Source organism: Choloepus didactylus, chromosome 6 (genome assembly GCF_015220235.1).
Source record: "Choloepus didactylus isolate mChoDid1 chromosome 6, mChoDid1.pri, whole genome shotgun sequence".
NCBI lineage: Eukaryota > Metazoa > Chordata > Mammalia > Pilosa > Megalonychidae > Choloepus > Choloepus didactylus.
Window position 1 is genome coordinate 7,628,428 of NC_051312.1, and position 11,932 is coordinate 7,640,359.

The following is an 11,932-nucleotide window of genomic DNA, read 5'->3' on the forward strand; positions in this document are numbered from 1 at the left end:
TTAAAAGAGAAGCAAAATAAATATACAAATTATGTCTTACCTGTTAATTAACATAACCCTGGTAAATATGTAAAGGTGAAACAGGACAAAACCTCTGCTATGGTTTGTCAGTATAAGATAACTGTCAAATGTTATTTCTGAAAATAGCTTCATTTGGAAATGTTTATAAGAAATTAGGGCTTAGATTGTAAGCTCTTACAGCAGTCACATTTACTCTTAAGCTTTAACTGTTATTTTTAAATTCTGAGGTGTTTTGCTCTTTGTATAACCTGGTATTTCCCTAGCACTTTAAATATCTGTGTGACACCTGAGACTCAGAGTTAGTGGTCTCCAGCTCTGAGTGTCAGCATTACTCCAAACAACAACTGTTAAAAAGCTGAAAAAGAAATCAGACTTTCATTGAAGTGTGAATAAAGCTGATCTGGTTAAGACAAAGGTAAGTCAGAATACAGGGTAAAAAAAATAATATTGTCTGTATTTTAAAACTTTGACTTCATGTGAGACCAAAAGAAGAGATGTTTATTTTGCCCACAATTTAAATTTTCTGTAGCACACTATCTAATTTAACCTGTCTGGTCAGTTTATTTAAACAACCTAATTCAGCTTTATTTGACATGAAACCCAGAATGGGAAATGAAATCTTAATATTCAGCACAAGTTACTTTTATACACTGATGCATTTCAAAGTATTTTGGGCAAAAAATGAGAAAGTATTTGCAAGGTCTCTTGAGGGACTAGAGAAAAAGTAGAACTGTTAAACTTCCCCACCTGGGGAATTCCTGATGTTCTCTTAAGCAGTGGGGGCTCCCAGTGTAAGGGGCCAGGCCCTTGAGCTTAAGGCTTGCCCTTGTGAAACTGATTTCTGTAATGGCTAAGCTAAGCCTATTTATAATTAATGCCTAAGAGTCACCCCAGGAAACCTCTTTTGTTGCTCAGATGTGGTCTCTCTCTCTAAGCCAAACTACATATAAACTCACTACTGCCCTCCGTTGTGGAACATGACTCCTAGGATGAGCCTAGCCCCTGGCACCGTGGAATTGGATGACCAAAAGGGGGAAAAGAAGTCAATAGAGTTTCAATGGCTAAGAGATTTCAAATCGAGTCGAGAGGTCATTCTGGAGGCTACTCTTATGCAAATTTCAGTCAGATATTACAAACTGCCACAATATGACAAGCCCCAACAAAGACTGTTCCTAAAAATCCTAAAGGATACCCTGGGCTCTATAGAAGTTTTACTTATTAAGTTTGTTTTCCAGAGACTTAAAGCCTCTGGATTGTCCCTATGCCAGATAAACCCTGAAACCCAGAAGTAACAGTTTCTCCAAGAACAACAACCAGTTTTGTCTTTCTGCCCCATAATGTCAATGCCCCTTTTTCAGCATGAAGCAGTTAGAAGAGTCATTGCCCAGGTATCCCTCAAGATTGAGGGAAAATTATCAAATGAGAGGGAGGAATTGTAACTGAGAAGTTAGGATTTAGGGACTGATGGTGATTACTGAATCATTACATAGATATTCCTTTTTACTTTCTGGTGTATTAGACAGAGGGAAATACCTAAAGTCTCTGAACCGACATCCAGCTGCCGTGATCTCTGACAATGATTGTACAGCCTTTATCTTGTGCCCTTGTGATTGTAAAAACCTTGTGACTGACCCTCACCTGTACCCATTTATTCAGTTTTTCAACTTCGAAGTCTTATAATCAGTAAGGACAGCCCCTAATGTTTATTAATGAAGGGTCTTGGGTCAGCCCAGAACTAACTCTCCCTAAGTCCAAAGTTATCTTGCTAACCGAAGCAGGATCTAACCAAAATGGGCCCACCTGACATGCGTGGTAGCTTAGACTTTAACCCAAAGTCACCCATATCTCATTATAATACTAAAAATCATGCCCATCATCCTATTAAGGCTGCTATCTTCTTACATACGTTCTGGGACTAAGCATGTAATCAATCTGCACATGCTCAATGATTAGATCACCTCTAATTACATCATCTGGGGCCACTGTGCTCATTATCCTAAAACCTGTCCATTTTTGATGCTATAAAACTATCAGGATTACTGCAGTTTGGGGAGGCAGATTTTGGATGATAGGCCATCTGTTCTCCTGCTTTGTGCCTTGCAATAAACTCTCTCTCTCTCTTTGGAACCCCAGTGTCTCAGGAATTGGTCATTTGAGGACACTGGACAAAAGAATCCATCGCCTTGGTCTGGTAGCAATTCTTGGACGTTAAGTCCATCAACAGCACTGGGTAACTTCCACCACCATCTAATGCCAGGCAGTTTTCATCATCCCAAACCGAAACTCATTCTCATTTGGCAGTAACTCCCCTCTCCCCTCCTCCCAGCCCCTGGGAACCACTATTCTGCTTTCTGTCCCTATGAATTGGCTGATTCTAAGTATTTCACATCAGCTAAATTATACAATGTTTGTTCTTTTGGGTCTGGGAGATTTCACGCCAACATGACGTCTTCCAGGATCATCCACGGCGTAGCGTGTGCCGGCACTTCCCCCTCTTCTGCCGGCAGAATAATATTCCGTGGCATGGATACTCCACATTTTGTTTCTCCACTCATCCGTCGAAGCTTCCTCCTCCACCGGCTTCCCACGATCCTGCCTGTATATCCCGCATCTTCCTACCTGGGCCCCCCAAAGAACCATGACAAGTAAGAGTGATTTTTACCCCAGAGAAGCTCGGTGAGGTTACAAAACTCGCCCCAGAGTCAGACGGGGAAAAGGAGAAGCAGCGAGCGAGCCAGAGGGTGACACAGCACCCTGGAGCCACAGACACCCCGCCCTCCGTGGCCGTCTCAACAGCAGCGGCTGCCCCTCCTCCTATCCCGGAGGGCCGGTATGTCACCTTCGGAAAAGTGGACTTGAACTTCTAATGGCTCACCCTGGAGCAGGGGTGATGTGGGGAGATGAGAACTTCGTGCAGGGGCTCTGGGAAGGGGCCGTGGCGCCCAGCTGGAGGGAGGGCTTCCTGGAGGAGGCAGCGTTTGCAGCCGGCTGATATTTTCATCCTCTAACCTCCCTGTGGGAGTCTTCTCCTGTTTGAACGGCCCCTGCTAACTCCCATGCAGCAAAAACACGGAAGCAGCTTCAGGTGGCCCAGAGTTGCCAGACCTCTTCCCGAGCCAGCTGTGCCAGAGCCGGAGCCTTCCTGGTGGGCGGGGTGTGAGTGGGAGGATAAGAAGGCGACCGGCCCTCGCGTCACCCCGCGGCCAGGCTGCTCAGGCTCCTGCGTGGGCGGGGCGGGGAGAAGCAGGCGTCCGAGGTGGGGTGCACAAGGGAGTCGCGCACCTGCAGACCAGATGTCGGGGAACGAGGGCAAAGGCATGGTGGAGCACCCAGGGTCGGAGCCCACACTGGGGTACGTGGGGCCACGGGGGCCTGGGAGAGGAGAGGGGACACTGAGATGTGGGACCCCAGGGTTCAGTGTCCCAGGTGAGGGACCATGACACGGGCGTCCTGGGGTGAGACGACCAAGGACCCAGGGCTGTAGCCTCAGGCTGTCACCTCCCCTGGAGCTGCCCCTTCCCCCCTGCTCCCGGGGGTGGGAGCAGACCCCGCCCTTCCTCGAGGGGCTCCAGGCTTGGGGCGGGGGTCCCGAGGGCTGCATTGGGGATGAGGACAAGTGTCAGGGAGTCAGGGTGGGAGCAGGGACACGGAGAGCTCTCGGCAGTGAGGCCAGAGCCGAGTCCCTGGTTCTGTGTTTTAAAAGCAACGTTTACTATTTATTTCTGATTTTGGAAGCTTTACATTCTCATCGTAGAAAATGTGGAAACTGCAGAATGTTGTTGAGGTGAAAATAAAAAGCACACGGCGGCCGGGTCGGTAGGGGAGGGGGCTTTGGTGCCACACGGACGAGTCTGAATGTATCAGTAACTGCTGTGAGGAGGGAGAGTCAGGGCCGCTCCAACTGCCTCGGCTTCCCCCTCCTTGCCATGGGGTGATAATGCATGCAAAGCAATCAGCTCCAGACACCGGCTCTGCTTTCCACCCAGCCTTTGTTCTCTCACGTGCCCACATCTCATGGAAAAACATCCCAGCTCCCTACATGCAGTGGCAGGTCCTAGCACGCCATCAACCTGCCCGGTTGCACCTCATTTCTCCAAATCCTCAAGCCAGCATTCGAGGCCCAGGGCTGAGCTATGGCACCCAGGTGTCCTGAAGTCTATCCCAGGAAACTGCCCCCCTGCTCAGTCACACCTTTCGCAGGTGAGCGGGTGGGCCAGGGAAGCCCTGCTCTTTCTCAACAGTGGTTTCCTGTGTTCCTGCTTTTGCAAACCTGGAGTGGCTGCAAACGGCCTCAGGTTTAGCTTGTTCATGTCCCATCCCCAGGCCCCACCCTTGGTCAAAAAAGCACCTGAGGACACAGACTGCTGGACAGACAGGAAACGGGGAGCTGGGGCTGGCAGGGTCTGCTGGGGGGGCACGCGGCATCCCCCAAGAGGCTGGAGCTGAACGCCAGGCCCCTGCTTCTCCTCCGGGCTGCCTTCTGCCTCGTCTGCCCAAACGTGGGCACCAGGGCTGTGTATCCCGCAGGCTCTGGCTGGATCTGGGGTCACAGTGGTGACCGCAACGGATTTGGCAGGCCTTCACAGAGCTCGGTCCCACCGAGAAGACAGGCATGGCACAGTGATGTCCTGGAGAACAGTATCCTAACCTACAGCAGGGTCGTGCAGCGTGGGCCCTGCGAGATGCTGACCAGAGAGGGGGAGGGGAGCTGTCACCCAGGCAGAGGCGAGGCCAGAAGGCCCAGCACGTGCAAAGGCCCTGTGGGGCACCTGGGCAGGTCGATGGTCTCCCAGGACCTGTCACAGCACACTGGGAGCTGGAATTTATCCCACAAGCTGTGGGCACCGCTGCTTTCTTCGTCGTTGTCTTCATGGAGACAGAAACGGTGACAGCCAACACCCCCGAGGGCTGGACGGCAGGCCTGTGCTGCACCCCACTTGACAAATGAGGAGAGTGGGGTCAAGAGGGGGCAGGACCTGCTCGAGGGCCTGGGAGCTGTGGAGGTGCCCCGTGGGGCTCGGGGTGCCCACTGCGGGGGCTGATTAGGGCCTAAGGCAGAGGCCCGGGCGGGGCCCTGGGAGATGCTGTTGAAGCTGAGGGTGAGCTGTGTGCCTGGGTCCACACACACGGACACACTCACACACACACACACACACACACACACACACAGATACCCTCTTGGACGCACACAGACACACAGACTCGCAGACACACACACACACACACAGACTCGCAGACACACAGAGACACAGTTGGATGCCATTTGGCAGCGTCCTGGATCTGGGCTCAGACTCCACCCCTTGCTTCGGGCCGGTGCTCTTCCCTCCAGAGCGCCCCACTGGGCCCCTCCTCTCCACCCCCAGGGCCTCCCCCACTCTCCACCCGCTGTGGCTCCCATGGACTCGCAGGCTGGGGTCCGAGTGGATTCAAGTCCCACGGCGGCCTCAGCTCTGCTAGCCTGCCCTCTCCCGCCGCCCACCTCTGTCCCCGGGGACCCCACCCTCGCAACACCCTCCTCGGCCCCTCCCTTGAGATCTTCCTTCCAGGCCCGGCTTGCGGATGCCAAGCCCTGCTGAGTGCGCCCCGGTGGCCCTCTGGAGCCTCAGTTTCCCGACAGGCACCTGGGCAGGCTCTGTGGCTTCCCCTCAGGGAGGCTGGAGGCAGTCTCAGGGGCCCAGGCTTAGGCCCAGTGGGGCGGGGGGACTTGAGGGACAGTCACATGAATCCCCAGAAGTGTGATTTTGCGTGTGGGCAGGGTGGTCTGGGTCGAGGGCTAGCAGGTGTGGATGCAGGTGTGTGTGTGTGTGTGTGTGTGTGTGTGTGTGTAAAGAGGTGAGGGTCTGCGGGGGGGTGGGGGAGTGGGGTGAGGTGTCCTTGCTGCCCCTCTGAGGCGTAAGGAGCGCGGGGCTCAGCAGCCGGCTCCCAGCCCCCCACCCCACCCTGGCCACCCCATCCTAACTAACCCTTGGGGTCCTTTACTTCTCCAACAGCAAACCTGCTGGCTTTGCCAGGGGGCTCTCGCTGGCGGTGGGTGTGTGACGGGTGTGTGCGGTGCGCGGGTGGACGGTGCAGGGGACAGAGGGAAGGAGAGTGGCTGTGCCCATCAGGAGCAGACTGGCTTCTGGGGCCGGGAAGTGCGGGTGTGACCGTGTGGAGGGGTGAATGGGTGAGCGCATGCGCGCGAGTGCGGTGCGGGCGAATCCCCGGGTGCGTGCGTGCATGCACCGGCGCGTTTTGGGGTGCGCAGGCACCCCGGACCTCGTGGTCACCTGTGAGTCCCCGTGAGGGGTGACCAGGCCCGCGAGCAGGCGGGCGGGGGGCCTCCGGCCCGGGACGGGTGGAGGGTGCGGGCTGGGGGGTGCAGCCCCGCCCACTCGCCCCACCCCGCAGGATGGAGCCGCCCGAGGACACCCTGCGGCGGCTGCGGGAGGCCTTCCGCGCGGGCCGGACGCGACCTGCCGAGTTCCGGGCGGCGCAGCTGGAGGGCCTGGGCCGCTTCCTGCGGGACAACAAGCAGCTTCTGCAGGACGCGCTGGCGCAGGACCTGCGCAAGGTGGGCAGGCGGAGTGCGGAGTGCAGGGTGGGGGGCGTGGGATGGGGGACACGGGATGGGGGTGCTGGACAGGGAGGGCAGGGCTCATTCTCCTAGGGCCTGGCTGCATTTTCTGTGGCATCCCTGTCTGGGGAGCGTCTGTGTCCCCCATGGGGACCAGCCCTGTCCCCAGTTCTTCTGGCCTCTTTAACAAACCTTTCTGTGGCATGCACGCTGCGTGCTGGCGCTTTATAATATTCATTCGCTTAAATACCTAACAACTTCCCTACCAGGCAGGTCGGATTGTTGTCCCCACATTATAGATGGGGAAACTGAGGCATGCGGGCTAAGGCACTTGCCCTGGGCCACACAGCCGGGAAGTGGCAGAGCCGGATTCAAACCTGGGCAATCTGGCCCGGGGCTGTGCTCCCTAGCCCTGTGCGTTCCCAGGGGCTGGGCTCTGGGGCCCGTGGGGGCTGCATTTGCCCCCCGCGGGGACTGCTGAGCCCTCCCCAAGCACTGACCCCCCTGCCCCACAGTCGGCCTTTGAGTCCGACATTTCCGAGCTTATCCCGTGCCAGAATGAGTTGGACCTGGCACTCAGGAACCTGAGCACCTGGATGAAGGACGAGCCCGTGGCCTCCAACTTGGTGAGCCCCATGGAGCACACAGGGGCGGCTCCAGCCCGGGCCCCCTCCCACCCACTGTGACCCGGTCACTCACTGGTCTTCTCAGAACCTCTGTCTCTTCATCCAGGACTGCTTCACAGGCATCTTGAGTGCCTGAGGTTGGGGAAGAGGGGATTGGCTTTTGGGGTGGGTGGTCTGCTGCAGGACCTCACCGCTTGTCCTGCACCCCAGTTGACGAAGCTGAGCTCAGCCTTCATCCGGAAGGAGCCCTTTGGCCTGGTCCTCATCATCACCCCCTGGAACTTCCCGGTGAACTTGACACTCGTGCCTCTGGTGGGCGCCCTGGCCGCAGGTGAGAAGGGTCCTGCTGCCCCCAGCCTCCTAGTCCAACGGCCCTTCCCAAAGAGGTCTCTGGAATTCTGCTTATGGTGCCCCAGCCCCAGAGCTCTCCCCGGCGTCCCTGTTGTCCGAGGCCAGCCTCTGGGGTGGGGTGGGGGGAGCCAGCTCTCCTCTGCTCACCCCCATCTGTCCCTGCAGGGAACTGTGTGGTGCTGAAGCCATCAGAAATTAGCAAAGGCACCGAGAAGGTCCTGGCCAAGGTGCTGCCCCAATACCTGGACGAGGTGAGGGGGCCCTGATGTCTGTGCCCATGCGCCCATGTCCCGCCCCGGCCAGCTGGGGATCCCTGCCCTCTGGGCCGTCCCGCCTGAGCCTCCATCCCGCCTTGCAGAGCTGCTTTGCCGTGGTGCTGGGTGGACCCCAGGAGACGGAGTGGCTGCTGGAGAACAAATTTGACTACATCTTCTTCACAGGTGAGTCGGGCCCAGAAGGGCTATGGGGAGGAGGGAGGGGTGGTGGGGGCACAGTGGCGGGGGCGGGGGCGGGGGCTGGGGAGAAGGAGACGACGGACAGACTCAATCAGTAGACACTGGGATTTTGAGAAGAGAGAAAGTTTATTTAGCAAAGGCTAGCCTCACAAAGACCAGGAGGGCAAGTCCTCAAATTTGTCTCCCCAGCTGGAGAACTTTCAGGTTTTTATAGCATTCAAACAAAGGCAGCAGGCTCAGAATAAAAAGTGAGATGGTTTGAGATGACTGAGATCAGAGGTAATCTAATATTGAGTATGTGCAGCGATTACATACTTAGGCTACTGTGCATGGCAGGTGTGCTAACCTTGATTAGAACTGGCTTGGTTCAGCAAGAGAGTTTAGGAATTTGGGGTGTTTAGTTTTAGGCTGACTTGTATTAATCAATAAGGTGCTATGTGCAAGTGCACCCAACCTCAGGGGGTGCCGTGCAAGGGGACCCGACTTCAGGGTTGCAAAACAGGATTAAGGGGATACAGATGGGCCAGTCACAAGTTGCCTCAGGGCAAGCCATGCCGTGTACTTTCAAAACCTACCACCAGCAAAGCAGGGATGTGGGTTACAGTTCAGTGAGAGTGATTTTTTGCTATTATATTTAGGTAAACTTTGCTCCCAGGTTAACCTTCTTTGTAATTGTGTGCATCTTGGCAGTTAAAACCAGTTAAAAGGCTGGTTTTAAAGGCTTAGAAACAAGAACTTACTTGTGGGGTGTGTAGGTGGGGATTTTGGAGATCAGAGGAGAGAGAAATGGAAATTTTTGCAACCTAGTCAGGGAGGGAGCTGCTTAGGGAAGTGGTCAGCGGGGTGGGGAGTGGGGGGCAGTATGAGAAACGGATCAGGGTCCGCCTCACAGCCGTGGGGAGGGTGTGAGGTGTCCCCGATGGCAGCCAGGCTGGGCTGGCTGGCCGGATCCCGGGAATCCCAGAGTGGTGGATCCCAGGGGAAAGAAAGGAGCAAGTCAGGTGAGCAGACCAGCCAGCCAGGGCCAGTGGAAGATGGGGTTCTCCCCACCGTGTCCCCCAGGTAGCCCTCGCGTTGGCAAGATCATCATGGCCGCTGCGGCCAAGCACCTGACGCCCGTCACGCTGGAGCTGGGGGGCAAGAGCCCCTGCTATGTGGACGACAACTGCGACCCCCAGACCGTGGCCAACCGCGTGACCTGGTTCCGCTACTTCAACGCCGGCCAGACCTGCGTGGCCCCCGACTACGTGCTGTGCAGCCCCGAGATGCAGGAGCAGCTGCTGCCCGCCCTGCAGGATGCCATCACCCGTTTCTATGGCGACGACCCCCGTTGCTCCCCGGACTTCGGCCGCATCATCAGCGAGAAGCATTTCCAGCGGCTGCAGGGCCTGCTGGGCTGCGGCCGGGTGGCCGTCGGCGGCCAGAGCGACGCGAGGGAGCGCTACATCGGTGAGTCCACGGGGGCCTGGGCGGGCTGGGGGTCCACTGGGCGCCCCAACCCTTCCCCAGTCTGGTCCCACAGCGCTGGGTTCTCTAAGCGCCGGCCCGGGGTTCTAGGGCCCAGTTGAGCCCTCATCTGCTGCTCCCCGAGGCAGGGACCCCTGGCCACCAGGAGCTCCCGATGCCTCAGCTCTGGCCCCTGGGGTGCTGTCCTGAGCGTCTGCTTTTCTGGGGCATAGAGCAGACCCTTCATCCCCACGGGCCCCGCAGCTCGCCCCAGCACGGCTGCTGTCACCTTCTGGGATGGGGCCACCGGGGCTCCACGTTCTGCGATGCCCTCGGCCCCTGACGTAAGACCAAGGCCGGGGGATTCTCTGGGCCTGCAGGCCCCGGCCAGGCTGGGAATCCCCCACGGCACTGCCGGGGGCTGCGGGGAGACCTTCTTCCCAACCGTCCCCTCGGCCTGGAGCCCTGGGTCTCTCGGTGCACCCTGGTCCCCCACCCTGGGGGGTGTCTCCCGGCCGCGGCCCCAGAGCTGAGCTGTGCCTGGGCCCGGCAGCCCCCACGGTGCTGGTGGACGTGCAGGAGACGGAGCCGGTGATGCAGGAGGAGATCTTCGGGCCCATCCTGCCCATCGTGAACGTGAGGAGCCTGGACGAGGCCATCGACTTCATCAACCGGCGGGAGAAGCCGCTGGCCCTCTATGCCTTCTCCAACAGCAGCCAGGTGGGCTCCCCAGTGGGGGTTGGGATGGGTGGGAGAGGGGCAGACGGGTGCAGGACGACCTCCCCTGCTACAAGCCCCTCTGGTCTGCAATCCCAACCCCCTGGTACAACTGCCTTTTGCATGAGGCGCCTGGTGGAGGGGGCCTGAGTTAGGGCCAGACACCTGCCAGGCACGTGGCAGGCTGGCTCCCTTCCCTGACCAGACACCGTCCGCCCAGAGGAGCTGCATCTTCCTAAAACCATGCAAAGGCCCACTGGGGACTTGCTCACCTCCACGCCACATCTCACGGACACTGTCCAGCCTCAGAGCCACAGGGTCCATCTTTGGTCTTAATAAGTACCTGGGAAGGCACCAACCTGTGGAAGGTGCTTGGAGGGGAGGCCATCACAGGTAGAGGATGCAGATGGGTGGAGAATGGAAGATGTGTGGCCCCTCTGCCCCCGTCGTGGGGTTGGTCGGGGGCCCAAGCCCTCTTCACTGATGGCCGGACCCCACCACCCCGTCTCTGCCCCAGGTGGTGGACCAGATGCTGGAGCGGACGAGCAGTGGCAGCTTTGGGGGCAACGAGGGCTTCATGTTCCTCACCCTACCATCCCTGCCACTGGGAGGGATTGGTGAGTCCCTGCTCCTTCCCCAGCCCGTCCCTCATCCCTGGCCCGGGGAACCCCAGTTTTGCCTTCACTCACTGTTCAGTCTTGATCCAGGGCCTGGATCTCACACTCCCCGTGACATCGCTCTTGCTGGGGTTCCCTGCTAGCCGTGGGCTGTGGCTGAGGCTGGGGCGTGGGGCAGGGGCCATCTGCCCAGCCCCAGGCCCTCATCAGCTGTGTCCATGCAGGCAACAGCGGGATGGGGAGGTACCACGGCAAGTTCTCTTTCGACACCTTCTCCCACCACCGCGCCTGCCTGCTCTCGCCCTCAGGCCTGGAGAAACTCAGTGAAATCCGCTACCCACCTTATACTAACCGGACCCAGCAGCTGATCACCTGGGCCCTGAGCTCCCGGAGCTGCACCCTTCTCTGAGCGCCCAGCCCCCCGCCCCCACGTGACCCCTCCGTCCTGCTGCCCATGGCTGCCGGGCCCTGACCTGCTCTGGGCTGCCACCTGCTGCCCAGGTCCTCAGCGGCCCCTGACAGATGGGCGTCCTGCCCAGGACTGTCAACATCCAATGCCTGTGGCTTCATCTGAGCTGACGGCCAACCCGGCAGGACCTCTGGGTGCCTGGTCAGCCCCTTTCAGGAACAAAGTTCCTTCTGCAGCCTACTGGCAGATTCATTGACTCTGCTTGATTATGTCTGGTGATGGGGAGCTCACCCCACCCAAGGTTGGGCAACTCCTGTGGTTAGAAAGACCTGCCTTGTGTCATGTTGATAAATAGGCTCCCCAGGGGCAGAGACCTTTCTGTGTAAGAGCTCCATTCACACCTGGCTTGGGTAGTGGAATGAGTGGTGTCTGACCTAAAGGGATCTGACTTCCTCATTGACAAGGATTCGGATGCTGTGGATGGAATCAGTAGGAAGGATGCAGTGGTTGATTAGTGCTGTGGACATGGGCAGGGGGCATGCTGGCCACATCTGTCATCCTTGCTCCAGACTCCCAGAAGGAGGTCAGGGCAACCGGAATCTAAGTTTGGCCACCTCGGCTGGCAGATGGGGAAACTGAGCTCCAGAGACAGGCAGGGTTGAACTGAGTTCATACAGCAAAGCGCAGGCAGAGGTGAGCGATGGTGGGCTTTACTGAGAAAAGCAGGGATCAGT

General features: G+C 57.6%; 1 protein-coding gene across 2 annotated transcripts; it reads left to right on the forward strand.

The window, feature by feature from the left end:
* Nucleotides 1-6,232: 6,232 nt before the first annotated feature.
* On the forward strand, nucleotides 6,233-11,577 carry LOC119536206 (aldehyde dehydrogenase family 3 member B2-like). 2 transcript variants are annotated; one of them, XM_037838911.1, is made up of 10 exons: nucleotides 6,233-6,292; nucleotides 6,412-6,574; nucleotides 7,093-7,203; nucleotides 7,414-7,534; nucleotides 7,720-7,805; nucleotides 7,913-7,994; nucleotides 9,072-9,458; nucleotides 10,009-10,175; nucleotides 10,690-10,789; nucleotides 11,014-11,576. In XM_037838911.1, exons 2-10 carry the CDS (start codon nucleotides 6,413-6,415, stop codon nucleotides 11,196-11,198), a joined length of 1,401 nt encoding a protein of 466 aa, XP_037694839.1. In that variant the 5' UTR covers nucleotides 6,233-6,292; nucleotide 6,412; the 3' UTR covers nucleotides 11,199-11,576. The 2 variants fall into 2 exon arrangements, with proteins under 2 accessions (XP_037694839.1, XP_037694840.1); XM_037838912.1 differs by lacking the exon at nucleotides 7,093-7,203 and having other exon boundaries at nucleotides 6,244-6,574; nucleotides 11,014-11,577.
* Nucleotides 11,578-11,932: the final 355 nt, after the last annotated feature.